The following is a 16,089-nucleotide window of genomic DNA, read 5'->3' as shown; positions in this document are numbered from 1 at the left end:
AGGGAGGAAATAGTGGGGTTGTGGCAGACCTGCTTCTTGATGGAATCCTGCTGTCTGCTCTGACGGAATTTTTCTTGGCTTTTTCAGCTTATCCCTGCAAGGCGTCTTGTCAGTAAGATCTAGGCGGAGCAGAGAGAGAATGTTGACTGAGGGGACGTTGCTAAGGTCTGGCTGGCCACAGATGGTCCCTGTGAGCTCCCATCTGGTACAATTACTTTTCCAGGATCCGAGATCTGTAGGGACCTCCACAGTTGTGACCTTGTTGAGGCCCTGCTGCTGCTACTGCAGTCACAGGCCTGGAAATTGCTATGGCTTGGCACAGTGTGTTTTGCTCACATGAGGCCTGGTATTGGGCCAGCCTCTGTGCCATCACGTCTGCCACCAGTTCAGCACAGAGGGGAGTAGAGAGATGGCACGCAAGCTTCGATGTGCCTTTGCTGGCCTTGCCTGGAGCATCTCATTAGTTAGGATAATCTCATGCGCCCACCCAGCTATGAGCGGAATAGGGGGAGTGTATATATGGCCATGACCACCCCCAGGGTATGGAGCAGGAGGTATGTGCAGCCTGAGGGCTGGGGGCCTGCTAGTCATGTGCTTCCTCCTTCCACTCCCAGTTTCCAGGAAGGCCACCCTCAGTGCCCTGGTTTTCCTCTTCTGCATCCGGAGATGTTTGACTTCGAAGAGGAAGGGGTGAGGGAGGCCGGTCCATGCCCAAGCATGGTACAATTTGTTGGCATCCCTTCCCTCTCCTGATTTCAGAGAAGTTGATGACACCTGAGATGTTTTCAGAAATCCTCTGTGACGATCTGGATTTGAACCCGCTGACGTTTGTGCCAGCTATCGCCTCCGCCATCAGACAGCAGATCGAGTCCTACCCCACGGACAGCATCCTGGAGGACCAGTCAGACCAGCGCGTCATCATCAAGGTGGGTGACTTCTCACCCAGCACTGGAGCCTTCCTGGCCCTCAGGGTGGGTGTCATCATAGAGCACTGAGGGTACAACAAGGCCTCCCTCAGCAGAAGCCCGTTATTGGGTTCCACGTCGTCTGGAAAGTCATAGCACCTGGCTTTGCTCCCTGCAATCCCCCAGGGAGGGCATAGGCTGAGTTCTCATAGTAAAGTGTTACATACATTCTGGACACATTCAGGGGGTGCCTCTGAGGCACTGCCAGGCTCTGAGCAAAGCTTGGAGGTTTAGAGAACGTGAAGGCAGCTGATTGGCTGGGCCAGGCTGAGCGCTCCAGGGTGACCTAGTAACCCAATAAGATGCTGCCTTAGCGGCCATATTACAGGTGAAGAGGTAGGTACATGGAGAGCTGGGATCACCTGTGGAAGTTTGGCCAGCTGAGAAGTGGTGGGGCTGGCAATTGGGCGCAGGCCTGCACCCTGCAGAGCCTATAGCATAATCCTTGCTGTGCTGAGCCGCCACTGCCAGACTATGCCTTGAGGGTGAGGGGGGCTTTGAAAATAGGAAGATACAAGAAGCAGGTGAAATTGGCACATATGATGACTCTAAAAAGGTCAGTGGTTTGGTTTGATTTGATGCTGTGCCTTTGGCTTCCATTTTAGAAAAACATTGATGTATAAAAATAAAAGCCATGTTACAAAGGGTTCCTGAAAATAGTCTTTGGGGTGGAGGAGCCTCGGGAGGGATGCCTCCTGTGACCAAGGGACGCCTCTGCCCCGTGCGCCAGATGGAGCCTGGGCCCACTTCTTCCCACTGTGGTTCTCTGTGGCACTTTACAAAGATTTTGGAAAATAATATGGGGGAATCACCAGCAACTTCCTCTGTGGTCCCCCAAGTAGGGAACTAAATATCTTAGTTAGTTAAGACAGTCTCACTGTCACCCAGGCTGGAGTACAGTGGCACGATCTCGACTCACTGCAACCTCCATGTCCTGGGTTTAAGCAGTTCTCCTGTCTCAACCTCCTGAGTAGCTGGGATTACAGGTGCCCGCCACCATGTCAGGCTAATTTTTGTATTTTTAGTAGAGACAGGGTTTCACCATATTTGTCAGGCTGGTCTCAAACTCCTGACCTCAAGTGATCCACCCACCTCAGCCTCCCCAAAGTGCTGGAATTATGGGCATGAACCACTGCACCTGGCCTAAATACTTTGTGTGTGTGTGTGTGTGTGTGTGTGTGTGTGTCAGAGTCTCACTCTGTTGCCCAGGCTGGAGTGCAGTGGTGCCATCGCAGCTCACTGCAAGCTCCACCTTCTGGGTTCACGCCATTCTCCTGCCTCAGCCTCCCTAGTAGCTGGGACTACAGGTGCTCGCCACCACACCTGGCTAATATTTTGTATTTTTTTAGTAGAGACTGGGTTTCACCGTGTTGGCCAGGATGGTCTCGATCTCCTGACCTCGTGATCCACCTGCCTCGGCCTCCCAGAGTGCTGGGATTACAGGCCTGAGGTGCCGTGCCTGGCTAATACTTTGTTTTCTTGATTAATATTTTAAAATTGTGGTAACATTTATAACATAAAATTTACCATTTTAACCACGTAAGTGTAAACTCAGTGGCAGCACATTCACATCCATGGCTGTGTAGTTATCACTACCATTCATCTCCAGAATTGTATCATCATGTAAAACTGAAACTGTGCATCAAACACTAACTCCACATTCCCCCTCCCCCAGCCCCTGGCAAGCACTGCTGTTCTGCTTTCTGTCTCTATGAATTTGACTACTTGAGGTGTCTCATTTACATTCCATAAGGGAATCATGCAGTATTTGTCTTTTTGTGACTGACCTATTTCACTTAGGTCTTCAAGGTTCATTTATGTTGTACCATGTCAGAATTTCCTTCCCTTTTCAAAATGTATTTATTTTTAGACAGCATCTTACTCTGTTGCCCAGGCTGGAATGCAGTGGCGCAATTACGGCTCACTGCAACCTCTGCCTCCTGGGCTGAAGTGATCCTCCCAGTTCAAGTTCCTGAGTAGCTGGGAAGCTAGGACTACTGGCACACTCCACTACACCCAACTAATTTTTTGTATTTTTTTGTAGAGATGGGGTTCCACCATGTTGCCCAAGCTGGTCTCAAATTCCTGGGCTCAAGCCATCTGCCCACCTGAACCTCCCAAAGTGCTGGGATTACAGGCATGAGCCACTGCACCCAGCCTCCTTTCTTATTAAAGCTAAATAATATTCTGTTGTATGGATCTATCACATTTGTATTTATTCATCCCTAAATGGACAGACTCGGGTTGATTCCACATTTTGGCTATTGTGAATAATGCTGCTACAATCCTGGGTGTGCAGATATCTGTTGGTGTCCCTGCTTTCATTCATTCATTCATTTAGATGGAGTCTCATTCTGTCGCTCAGGCTGGAGTGCAGTGGCGCGATCTTGGCTCATGGCACTCTGCCTCCCAGGTTCAAGCGATCTCCTGCTTCAGCTTCCTGAGTAGCTGGGATTACTGGTGCCCGCCACCACGCCCAGCTAATTTTTTGGATTTTTAATAGAAACGGGGTTTCACCATGTTGGCCAGCCTGGTCTCAAACTCAGCCTTGGCCTCCCAAACCAAATGTTCGCCCGCCTCGGCCTTCCACAGTGCTTGGATTATAGGTGTGAGCCCTGTGCCTGGCCCCTGCTTTCATATCTTTTGGGTATATACCTAGAAATGGAATTCCTGGATCATACGGTGTTTAGTTTTTTGAGGAACCGCTATACCGCCTTTCTCAGTGGCTGCACTCTTTTATATTCCTACCAGCAATGCACAAGGGTTCCAATTTCTCCACATTCTCACTGACACTTGTTAGTTATTCTTTTCTTTTCTTTTTTTAAGACAGTCTTGCTCTGTTACCCAGGCTGGAGTGCAGTGGCATGATCTTGGCTCACCGCAACTTCCACCTCCTGGGTTCAAGGGATCCTCCTGCTTAAACCTCTCAAGGAAGAGCTGGGAAGATACATGCCACCACGCCTGGCTAAATTTTGTATTTTTAGTAGAGACAGGGTCTCACCATATTGTCCAGGCTGGTCTCGAACTTCTGACCACAAGTGATCTGCCCACCTCGGCCTACCAAAGGATTGCAGGCATGAGCCACCGTGCCCGGCTGGTTTGCCAGTATTTTTTTGAGGATTTTTGCATCAACATTCATAAGGGGTGTTGGTCTATAGTTTTTCTTTCTTGTAGTATTTTTTGTCTGACTTAAGTATCAGGGCAATGAGTTAAAGAATAGTTTGAGAAGGATTGGTATTAGCTCCTATTTAAATGTTTGGTAGATGGCCAGGTGCGGTAGCTCTCGCCTGTAATTCCAGCACTTTGGGAGGCTGAGGCGGGTGGATCACCTGAGGTCGGGAGTTAGAGACCAGCCTGACCAACATGGTGAAACCCCGTCTCTACTAAAAATCCAAAAATTAGCCAGGTGTGGTGGCACATGCCTGTAATCCCAGCTACTTGGGAGGCTGAGGCAAGAGAATTGCTTGAGTCTGGGAGGCAGAGGTTGCAGTGAGCTGAGATGGTACCACTGCACTCCAGCCTGGCCGACAGAGTGAGACTCTGACTCAGTCAATCAATCAATGTTTGGCAGAATTCACCAATGAAGCCATCAGGTCTAAGGCTTTTCTTTGTCAGGAGGTTTTGGGTTATTGATTCAGTCTCTACTTGTTAATACCTTTTTGAGAAGAATACAAATTTGTTTCCCATAACCTGTTTCAGTTTCACATTATAGCCAGCTAGGAGGAAAAGAAGGGACAATGGTAGGAGAGAAGTGGGATGAGGATGGGAGCGGCAGCAAGTACCTGGCCTGTGTCCTGAGTATGGTCTGCTGGCTCTGGAGGGCAGCCCTGAAGTCTCCACTCTGTGCTCCTCTTTGTCTTGTAAACATGTTGAGGATGAGGCCATGTGGGCTAACCCACCCAGCCGTGCGGTTCCAGATGACTAGGATTGGTCACACACAGGGTCCTCATGAAGCCTGACTGGCAGCTTCCCTTAGTTTTTCTCAGAATTGAGCCCACTTTCGTTGTTGTTATCCTGATGGGGCCTGAGGAGGAGCCATACAGGAAGTTGCCCAGCAGCTGTAATCCTCCTGGGACTGTCCCCTGCCCCACCAGAAGAGGCTTCCCCACTTACCTGTGATTCCCACCTGGAGGATGGTGGTAGCTGGCAGGTTGAGAGACCGTCCTCAGCCAGATTTCCTGCTCTGTCCTTTGGGTCAGACCAGATGTCACAGGGTGGACACAGCTGGCCCAGGGAAGCCTGTGTTAATGTGGGACAGACTGTGTTTTTCAGGCCAGAGGCCTCCTGGGCACCGTGACCCTGGGAACAGTGACCTGTCTTAAGAGGAACAGAAGGTCACACCCAGGGTTTCCCATCTATAACTTGGACTCAGAAGAGCTGGGTATTTCTTTCTTTCTTCCGTCCTTTTTTTTCATGACTCACTGCAGCCTTGACCTCTTGGGCTCAAGTTATCCTCCCATCATGGCCTCCTGAGTACTTGGAACTATAAGCACGTACCACCATGCCTGACTAATTTTTAAATTTTCTGTAGAAAATGGAGTCTCAGCTGGGCACCATGGCTCACACCTATAATCCTAAGACTTTGGAGAGCCGAGGTGGGCAGATTGCCTGAGCTCAGGAGTTCAAGACCAGCCTGGACAACATGGTGAAACCCCGTCTCTACTAAAAATACAAAAAATTAGCTGGGTATGGTGGCACGCGCCTGTAATCCCAGCTACTCTGGAGGCTGAGACATGAGAATTGCTTGAACCTGGGAGGTAGAGGTTGCAGTGAGCCCAGATTGCACCATTGCGCTCCAGCCTGGGCGACAGGTTCTTCCCATCCCACTGACTCTGTCTCAAAAAAAAAGAAAAAAGAAAATGGAGTCTCACTGGGTTGCCCAAACTGGTCGCGAACTCCTGGGCTCAAGAAACCCTTCCACCTTGGCCTCCCAAACTGCTGGGATTACAGACATGAACCACCGTGCCTGGCCAGAGCTGGGTGTTTCTGTAAGGACATCTTTCTTTGTCTTGATCCTGGAACATGACTGAAGGAAAACAGGAATCTTTGGAGCCATGGCACATGAGGACCATCTCTCTCCTCAGAAAGAGTGCCTTAGGTTGGAGCAGCCTCTTACAGATATTCTTGGCAATGCTGGGACCAAAGCCCAGGCCTGGCTGCCCTTGTCAGGGCACCTGGCCCAGGTCGGCTTTTCCCAGTTCCAGCAGGGGTTGGCGGATAGGGGAGGAAGCTGGGGACATGGTGCTGCTGAAATTGGAGCCATCAGACCCAGTGGCACTGTCCAGGCCCTGTCAGGAGGGTGCATGGGGTAAGATGTGAGTCGGGGCTGGGGGAGGTGGGCAGGGACCTGGCCCTGCTATGCACCTGCTTGGGAGTCCTTGCCCTGCCTTGGCTCTGTGAGCCCACCTGGAGTCCAGCGCTCCTCACTACCCCACCAAGGCCACTGCCAGATGGCTCCCTCCCTCCTTCCCTGCCTTCCAGTAGAGGTCTCAGCATGGCAACTCAGCCCGTATCTCTTTTCTGCCCAAAATACCGCAGAAGCTTCCCACATCCCTCTGTGGAAGCCAAGCCCTTCCAAAGGCCTCAGGGCCCTAACTGCCCTCTGCTCCAGTCCCTCGCCACCCTCATCTCCTCCCTTTTCCCTTCACTGGGCTGACCTGGGTGCCAGACCTTGGCTTCCCAGGCTTTTACGTTACTGTGTCCCCCACCTGGGACTGTTCTCCCCCAGGGAGCCACATTCCTGCTCCCGGGGAACATTCACTTCTTCCTAAAGGGCACCTTCCTAGAAGCCTTCCTGGCCTCCTGACTTCTGAGGCCAGCCCGGACTTTCTGCCCCTCCCTCCCTTTCCTCCCTGGCACTCCCGTGCTGTCTGGCACACCACATGCTCACTTAACCTACTAAGTGTCTGTCAGTGCCCCCACCAGCATGGCTTTTTTTTTTTTTGACACAGAGTCTCATTGTGTTGTCCAGGCTGGACTCCAACACCTGAGCTCCAGTGATCTTCCCACCTCAGCCTCCCGAGTAACTGAGACTACAGACATGCACCCCTCACCTTTCTCAGAGCAGCCTTTGGAATGTTTGTCTCTCTTGTGCCTCTCCTTGGTAGACACACAGTCTAGACTTTGGAATAAATGAATGTGTTAGTGACTGAATGGCAGGGGACAGGCAACTCCATCCATGAGCCCAGGGCAGGGAGGGCTTGCTGGGTGGGAGCCATGTGCCCATGGTCCTATGGAGTCCTGTTGGGTGGTTCCATGGGCTGTCTGCTGCTGCATGCCCTTTTTGGACCCAGCACCCACATGGTTTGCTTGGCATTAGATTCCAGTTGGGAAGGGCTAGTACCTCCTATTCCGGTCATCATCGGGCATGGGCATATGTGGAGATAGCAAAGGACATGGGGGCCTGACTGCAGCCCCCATTGCCTGGCTGCATGCCATGTACAGGATGGTGCAGCTCTGCCCCTTGGCTTCCTCCCTCTGCGTAAGGATTCCTTGATGCCCAGAACAAATACACCGTGCCTGTGCTAGGATTCCTGGAGGCAAATGATTCAGATTGTTTCAGACAGTCCTAAGTGCTGTGAAGAAAACAGGAGAGGTGCCAGCATGGTGGCCTGCATGTATAGTCCCAGCTACTCAGAAGACTGTTGGGGGAGGATCTTTTGAGGCCAGCCTGGGCCAACACAGAGAGGCAGCAGGGAAGCCTGAGGGGAGCAGAGGGCTCAACCACAGGGTCTCTTCTCTGCCCAAAACACTTGATATATTGCCTGGGCCTTGTAGAGACCTTGTCTCTACAAAACAAATTAGCCAGACATGGTAGTGCCTGTCCGTAGTCCCAGCTACTCAGGAGGCTGAGGCAGGAGGGTCCCTTGAGCCCAGCAGTTCAAAGCTGTAGTGAGTCATGATCATGTCATTGCACTCCAACCTGAGTGACAGAGTGACATCCTGTCTCCAAAGGGGGAGAAAATGGAGAGAAGGGTGTGGAAAGGGGCTGATGGGAAGGGGAGCTCTCAGGAGCTGGCACTTTAGCTTAGACCAGGATGCTAAGAAGAGGCTGGCCCTGCCAGGTGAGGGGAAGACCATTCTAGCAAGTGGCTGGTGGTGTGCAGGGCTTAGAGGCACAGGGCTTTATGAACATGATTGGGGATTGGGGTGCCCTCATCTCTAAAAGGGGGCAGAAATCTCCGGAAGGGCTGGGCTCCAAGGCAGTGGTGAGTTCTTCCTGCAACTGCCCACCCTGATCCTTGACTTAAAACCTAAGGATAGGCGGGGCGCGGTGGCTCACGCCTGTAATCCCAGCACTTTGGGAGGCGGAGACGGGCGGATCATGAGGTCAGAAGATGGAGACCATCCTGGCTAACACGGTGAAACCCCATCTCTACTAAAAAATACAAAAAAATTATCTGGGCGTGTTGGCAGGCACCTGTAGTCCCAGCTACTCGGGAGGCTGAGGCAGGAGAATGGCATGAACCCAGGAGGCAGAGCTTGCAGTGAGCCAAGATCGCGCCACTGCACTCCAGCCTGGGCAACGGAGCAAGACTCTGCCCCAAAAAAAAAAAAAATCTAAGGTGAATGGGCAGGTGCCCTATGGCCTGCTTGCCCCATGGAGCACTGGACAGCAATGAGGGATGACCCCAGCCCCACACTCTAGTGGGAGGAGTCTTGCAAGCATGATGCAGAGTGAATGAAACTAGACCCCGAAGGGTCCATCTTTCAGAAGAGCCATATGTACTCAAGGGGTGAGAAGTCAAAATGGTGCTTCCCCAGGCAGGGCGGGCATAGGTGGGAGCTCCTGGGGTACAGTCTGTGTGTTTTCTCTGGCTGGGTGCTGGCTTCCCAGGTGTCCACTGGTGAAAACCCCCTGACAGCACACCCAGGGCCTGGGCCCTCTGGCTGTGAGTCATGCGCCGCAGGGAGTCCTCTGGGGAGTGTGGGAGGAGCTGGCCCAGCACTGTGCTCCCCACAGGCTTCCCTGTCGCCTCACTGCGTTGGCCTAGAGTGGGGTGCATCTGTGAATGTGTTAGGCAGGGTTTTCTGAGAGGGGCCAGCTCTGTAAAGGCATAGACATTGGCTTAAGACAGGACTTAGGGATGCCTTAGCTGAGCCCTGCCTGGCCGGTGTAGTCACGTAAGACCGATGGCAGCAGGAGCGAAGGGCAGAAAGGAAGGTCTCCACCAGCACAGGGCACAGCGGGGATGGGATGAGGGGAAGATGGACTCAGGTGCCCCCAGGGTCACTTCAGGGCCTCTTGAGGGTGACTGTGCTGGGCCCTGAGCCAGAGCCCCTCGTGGCAGACAGGAGGGTTGTGGGGTCAGCCTTGTTTTGGGGATGGGGAACTGGAAGGACAAGGGTCACCTGCAGTTCTCAGCCGGTGGACCCTGGTGGGCAGGGCGCGCCCCAGGCCTGGCAGGCTCCCACTCCTCGTGGCCTCCCTGGGCTGGGGGCAGTCCTAAAAGCTCTAACTCACGTCCTTTGGTTGTCGTCACAGCTGAACATCCATGTGGGAAACATTTCCCTGGTGGACCAGTTTGAATGGGACATGTCAGAGAAGGAGAACTCACCAGAGAAGTTTGCCCTGAAGCTGTGCTCGGAGCTGGGGTTGGGCGGGGAGTTTGTCACCACCATCGCATACAGCATCCGGGGACAGCTGAGCTGGCATCAGAAGACCTACGCCTTCAGGTAGGATCGCGTACGAGTCTCTTCCTCCCTCATCTCTCTGCAAAACTGTTTTGAGAAAAAGACTTCTCTGTGTGAGTGCTGATACCATTGAGGCTTTCTCAAGCTTCGCAGCACCATCTGGCTGGGGTCTGTGTGTTTGCTGTGTGCCCCTCCTGCCCTGTGTGTCTCACCAGGGCTCCGCTGTACCAGGTAGGGTTAGAAGCACTTAACACAATAGCTGGCAAAGACTTGAGTTCTGTCAGGGCGAACCTCAAGTCCTTACCTCCACGGAGCCCTGGGTCTGCCCCCCGCCATCCACCATTCAGTCATCCTGCCCCACACCTTCTCTCTCTGGTCTTGCCCAGACGGTTATTTTGGTCAGGGTGGCCCCTGCCCAGGGTTCTTCATCTGTTGAACTTGAATTCTGTCTTAAACACAAAGGCCTACCCAGCTTTCAAGAGTCAGGGGTCCCTGGCAGCTCCTTCTTACTGTAGTAACTCTGCCTTTGGTCAGTCAGAGAGCGTTTGATGAGTACAATGCTGTACTCATTGTACTCATTGTACTCACTCAGGATGGGCTGGAACCCATCCTGGCTGCCCTGGAAGATAGAGACAGGTCACCTTGATCCCTGCCTGCAGCATTTGGGCTGGCTGAGATGGTGGTGGAGGTGTGAAAAGAATATTCCAGTCCAGTGTCCTCTGTGCTAGGGATGGGGATGGACCTGGGAGAGGCCCTCCTGTTCGTGGCAGGAGGTAGGACTTAGAGTTAAAAGCGAGGTCAGGGCCCAGCACAGTGGCTTACACCTGCAGTCCCAGCACTTCGGGGAGCTGCGGTGGATCGCCAGAACCCAGTAGTTCAAGACCAGCCTGGGAAAAACATGGGGAGGCCCCATCTCTACAAAAAATACCAGAATGAGCCAGGCATGTTGGTGCACACCTGTAGTTTCAGCTACTCAGGAAGCTGAGGTGGGAGGATTGCCTGAGCTCAGGAGGTCGAGGCTGCAGTGAGCCAAGATCATGCCACTGCACTCCAGCTTGGGTGACAGAGTGAGACCCTATCTCCAACAACAACAAAAAAAATAGCGAGGTTGAGCTCTCCCAGCTCAGCAGGACTCTAGGACTGGGAAGTCCTGTGGTTTCTAACCGTGTCCTCTGTGTTGGGATGGGGTGGGGGTGCGGCAAGCATCCCTACATCAAAACAGGATGTTCGGCTTTAATCTGCTCATCAGACTATCACCTTCCACATCTGCAGTCATCACTCAGGGAAGACAGCTTAAAATGCTACATGAGGAGCAAATAGGAAGGTCTGTTTTGCAAAGCCATGACAATTAATGGAGCTCGTTAGGTTTGTGTCTAACTTGTTTTCCCAGACATCCCAAGAGACAGCTTTCTACGACTTCCCGACTTCCCGTAAATCTGAGCAAGGAAGAAGGAATGAGAGCCACCCACGGGCCTGGGAAACAGCTGAGCCCCTGCCTGAGCGCAGTGGTGCTGAGATCCTGTGACCTGCCCCCCAGCAGCCCTGCCAGTCACATGGTTCTGCTTCAGAGACAGGGCAGCTCAGAGAGGAGTCTGGGGGTCTGGCGTCTGATGCCTCCCTGTTCCCGCGGGGTGTTGCCTGGGAGTGCAGCTGTAATGTGCATTCACCCTGCACAGAGCCAAGCCCTATGGCCAGAGAGCCAGTCAAGGGTGGCCTCACTCCACCAGAGTTGGGTCTGAGGACCCGGGAGGCAGTGATGTTGCAAACATCAACACTGAGCACCTCCTCCCCCAGAGGCTGAGCCAGTCAGAACCCTCATTCTGGGCTCGCAGGTATAGGTGGCAGACTAGCTGCCCCCAGCATCCGGCCCCTATGGTGTTTACCCTCACCTAGCCCTGCAGCCGCCGTGCCCACAGTCCGGGCTCAGGAGCTGAAGTCCCCGGGGCCTCTTGACAGGTCCTCGCAGCATCCTTTCTTTCAGCCACCACAGCACCATCCCTCCTGCTCTGACCCGAAGGTGACCTGAGCCTGAATTCGTTGCTAAACTCCAGGCCCTGTGCAGTTTGCAGAGTGGCTCCAGAGCAGGCCCCCTGGGGAGTCCCTGGTGGTGGCAGGTCAAGACTTAGAGGCGGATCCCCTCTTTATCTCAACGACCACTTAATGCATTCCAGTTGTGGGGCCTGGGGGCGTCACAGACCCCCCACCCCCTGCTCTCTCTTATGCTGAGTGTGCAGGTTTCAAATCTTTAGGGTTAAAGGCAAGGCCATCCCGCAGGGGAGGACCAAGGTGAGCACACGTCCCTATCACAGCAGCCAGGCGGTAGGGGCAGCCTGCCTGGGGACCTGGGAAGTGTCCTGAGTGGCCTTTTAGCATCAGGAGGGCTGCGTGTGTCTTCCTACTCCCCATACTAGAAGACAGCCTCAATGACAGGACAGGGCCTTAGGGTTGGACTGTTATCCCTGACTCCAACCCGCATTCCTCCCACTGCACCACCCCACCCCATGGAATCTTAGGAGGGACTTTGTTTAACTCTGTCCCAGGGATACCAGTGTCAGTCCTGCCTGGCCCTGCCTGGGGAAAGGAGGATGGGCCACTGAGTCCCCAGGTCCAGGGACCAGTCAGCCCACAGAGAGCTAGACCAGGAGTCTTGGCCTGGTCTTTGCCACGCAGAAAGCTTGGCAACTGCTGTGTCACATGACTTCCTAAGAAGGGTTTTCAGGCTGGGCGCGGTGGCTCACGCCTATAATCCAGCACTTTGGGAGGCCGAGGGCGGCGGATCACCTAAGGTCAAGAGTTGGAGACCAGCCTGGCCAACATGGCAAAACCCCGTCTCTACTAGAAGTAGAAAAATTAGCCGGGTGTGGTGGCGGGCACCTGTAATCCCAGCTACTCAGGAGGCTGAGGCAGAACTGCTTGAACCCGGGAGGCGGAGGTTGCAGTGAGCTGAGATTGCACCATTGTGCTCCAGCCTGGGTGACAGAGCGAGACTCCATCTCAAAAAAACAAAAGAGTTTTCAGCTCTGGGCCTAGGTCACCCCATAATGGAAGCACTCACTGATTCCCCAAGAGCCAGTCCCTCCATCCCTTCCAGCCAGAGCTCAGTGCCTGGCTTCCATACCCTCCTCGGCAATGGGGACATTGGATCCACGGTACAGTGGGGCAACTGCCGGCCACAGGACCTATGTGCGCAAGGCCACTATGCCCACACCTCGGGGGAACCAGGACAGAGAACAGCCTGCTCCCTTTGGCAGTGGGACAGACAGGAGACAAGCATGAAGGGGAAACGGGCATGTGACAAACTGGTCAGAAGCGCTAGGCTCCTAGAGGACAGACTGGGACCAGAGTGACACAGACGTCATAGAGCCAGTGGAGTAGGATGAAGGGCCAGTGACAGGAAGGAGACAGGGCTCAAGGGGAAGGAGGCTGGGCTAGGCAGAGCCTCTGAGGAGAGCTGATCCTGCAAAGTTACTGGCACCTCCCCTGGGCCAGCCCTGTGTTCCTGGCCAGGGACTGGAGGAGACAGTGCCTTATCTGGCAGAGGAGACAGATTCACGTGCATGGCCATCAGTGTGCCATGGCCACTGAAAGCACTGGAGGCTGTGGGCATGAGGAAGGGCAATGGGGGGCATAGAACCTGGGGTGCAGATGGCCAGGGCAGGTGCTGACGGGGGACTGCAGCAGGAAGGATCAAGAGGAGGCCAGGGACAGGCAGGTGCTTGAGAAGGAAGGTGGGCCTTGTGGATCAGGCAGGGTGTCTGCCCAGGGGGCTCTGCACACTAGCAGTCCTACATGTACAGGGTGGGGATGAAGAGAGACTAAGGGTCAGGGAGCTTGGTAGCTGGGCCTGCGTGAGGGACAGAGAGGCAGTGTCCCTCTGATGGCACAGCATCAGGAATTAGGCTAGGGGATGTCAGGGACACGTTGGGCTGGTTGAGTGTGAGACTCAGAAGTTCCTCCCGAAGCTCTGCCCATCAGCCCTGGCCTGATTTCAGGTTTTATTTGTTTTGTTAACAGCTTTATTGTGATATTCATAAACCATACAATTCACAAATTTAAAGTATATAGTGCAGTGGTTTTTGATATATGCACAGAGCTATGTAACTATCACCACCGTCAATTTTAGGACTTTTTCATCACCCCAAAGGGAAGCTCCACACCCTGCAGCAGGCAGTCCCGTTCCTCCCCGCCGCCTCTCAGCCGTAGGTGTCCACTCATCCACTTTCTATCTGTAGATTTGCCTATTCCGGGTACTTCATAGAAATGGAACCATCTAATAGGTGGTCTTTTTTGTTTTTTTTGAGACGGAGTCTCGCTCTGTTGCCCAGGCTGGAGTACAGTGGCCGGATCTCAGCTCACTGCAAGCTCCACCTCCCGGGTTCACGCCATTCTCCTGCCTCAGCCTCCCGAGTAGCTGGGACTACAGGCGCCCGCCACCACGCCCGGCTAGCTTTTTGTATTTTTTAGTAGAGACGGGGTTTCACGTGTTAGCCAGGACGGTCTTGATCTCCTGACCTCGTGATCCACCCACCTCGGCCTCCCAAAGTGCTGGGATTACAGGCTTGAGCCACCACGCCCGGCCTAATAGGTGGTCTTTTATGACTGACTTCTTAGCATAATGTTTTCAATGATTATCCATGTTGTAGCATCTTTTATCAGGACTTCATTCTGTTTTATGATTTAATATTATCTCATTGTGTGGATAGACCACATTTTATTCATTCATCAGCGGACTGACTTTTGGGTTGTTTCCATTTTTCGGCTATTGTGAGTACTGCTGCTGAGAACATTGGTGTACGAGATTTTGTGTGAACATCTGTTTTCAATTTTCTTGGATATATACCCAGGAGTACAATTGCTGGGTCACGTGACAACTCAATGGTTAGCATTTTGAAGAATTTCTAGACTGTTTTCCAAAGTGGCTGCACCATTTTGTATTCCCACCAGAAGTGTGCGATTCCTGTTTCTCTGAATCCCGCCGACATTTGCTGTTCTCTTTTTGATCACAGCCATCTGAGTAGGTGTGAAGTAATTGTGGTTTTGATTTGCATTTTTCTAATGACTGATGATATGGAGCATCTTTGCCTGTATTTCTGGCCGTTTGTGTATCTTCTTTGGAGAAAGTGATTTGCTAGTTTCTTAATTGGGTTGTCTTTTTATTGTTGAGTTATAATTGTTCTTTATATATTCTAGATACAATTCCCTCATCAGATACATGATTTGCAGATATTTTCTCTCATTTGGGGGACTGCCTTTTCACTTTCTTGATAGTGTTCTTTGAAGCACAAAAGTTTTCGTTTTGATGTAGTCCAATTTATCTTTTTTTTTTTTTTTTTTGAGACGGAGTCTCGCTCTGTCACCAGGCTGGAGTGTAGTGCTGTGATCTCGGCTCACTGCTGCATCCTCCGCCTTCTGGGTTCAAGCCATTCCCCTGCCTCAGCCTCCCAAGTAGCTGGGATTACCGGCGTACGCCACCATACCTAGCTAATTTTTTATTTTTAGTAGAGACGGGGTTTCACCATGTTGGCCAGGCTGGTCTCCATCCCTTGACCTCATAATCCACTTACCTCAGCCTCCCAAAGTGCTAGGATTACAGGCGTGGGCCACTGCGCCCGGCCGGTAATTTATCTGTTTTTGTAGTTTGTTGCTAGTGCTTTTGGGTTCATATCTGAGAATCTATATTGTCAATGCAGAGTCATGTTGCCCCAGCACCATGTTGAAAACTACTCTTCCTCCATTGCGTGGACTTGACACCTTTGGAAAAATCAACTGAGGCTCCTGGTGGCCTCGGAGGTATTGCAAACATAAGGGTGACATTTGGCATCTCCCCTTCCTGGTCGAGTGGCTGTGGGCAGGTCGTTTTCCTTGAAGTCTATCTATATTTTGTAATTTGTAACGTGGGGATAATACTTGTCTGTTGCATCACGTGAGGTCATGAAAGTGAGATCACATTGAAAGTAAACCTCAAAATACTCAATCAGTCCTGGCTCTCTCTGTCAACTCAGACATGACCATCCCTGCCTGGGTCTCTTTGTCCCCACCTGGACACTTTGGGTGGTAGGAAGGTCTGGGGTCCCTGGTGGCTTCGAAGCCCATGAACCAGAATTCCCTGAAGGAGTGGGGAGCAGGGTGGCTTCCAGGGTCCCCAGCACCGTTTGGAACTCAGGACAGCATCTCCCTGCCCATATGCCCCCCAAAACCCAAGGCAGGCTAGTGCTAGCTCTAGGCCCATTCTTATGTGGTTGGTGCGAGCATTTATTTTAGAACAAACCCACTGGAGTGGAATCTTCCCAGTGTCAAGGGGAGGTAAACAAAGGAGCCTCTGGGACCCACTCACTAGCTCTTATTTAAGAGGAAAACATGTTTTGCTCCTCTCGGTGTGGGCTCGGTGCTTTTCATGTCTGCCCTCCAAGGAAGGCTGCTGGGAGCCCTCATGGTGAGGAATACTGTTTGGGGTCTGAGGCTGGGGTGGTCCCTAGACTGCTAACCTCCA

General features: G+C 52.6%; 1 protein-coding gene across 3 annotated transcripts in view; it reads left to right on the top strand.

Annotated features, from left to right (window-relative positions):
* The window catches only part of SMARCB1 (SWI/SNF related, matrix associated, actin dependent regulator of chromatin, subfamily b, member 1), a 46,098-nt gene that overhangs the window by 27,243 nt on the left and 2,766 nt on the right, over positions 1 to 16,089 (top strand). For all 3 annotated transcript variants that reach the window (XM_011960843.1, XM_011960841.1, XM_011960842.1), the window contains exons 6-7: positions 760 to 926; positions 9,451 to 9,641. In XM_011960843.1, coding sequence (XP_011816233.1) covers positions 760 to 926; positions 9,451 to 9,641 — 358 coding nt within the window. The remainder of the gene's footprint in view (positions 1 to 759; positions 927 to 9,450; positions 9,642 to 16,089) is intronic.

Source organism: Colobus angolensis, unplaced genomic scaffold (assembly GCF_000951035.1).
Source record: "Colobus angolensis palliatus isolate OR3802 unplaced genomic scaffold, Cang.pa_1.0 Scaffold527, whole genome shotgun sequence".
In the NCBI taxonomy this organism is placed as follows: Eukaryota; Metazoa; Chordata; class Mammalia; order Primates; family Cercopithecidae; genus Colobus; species Colobus angolensis.
The sequence above is the reverse complement of the archived record's forward strand: the minus strand, read 5'-3'. Positions and strand labels throughout refer to the sequence as shown.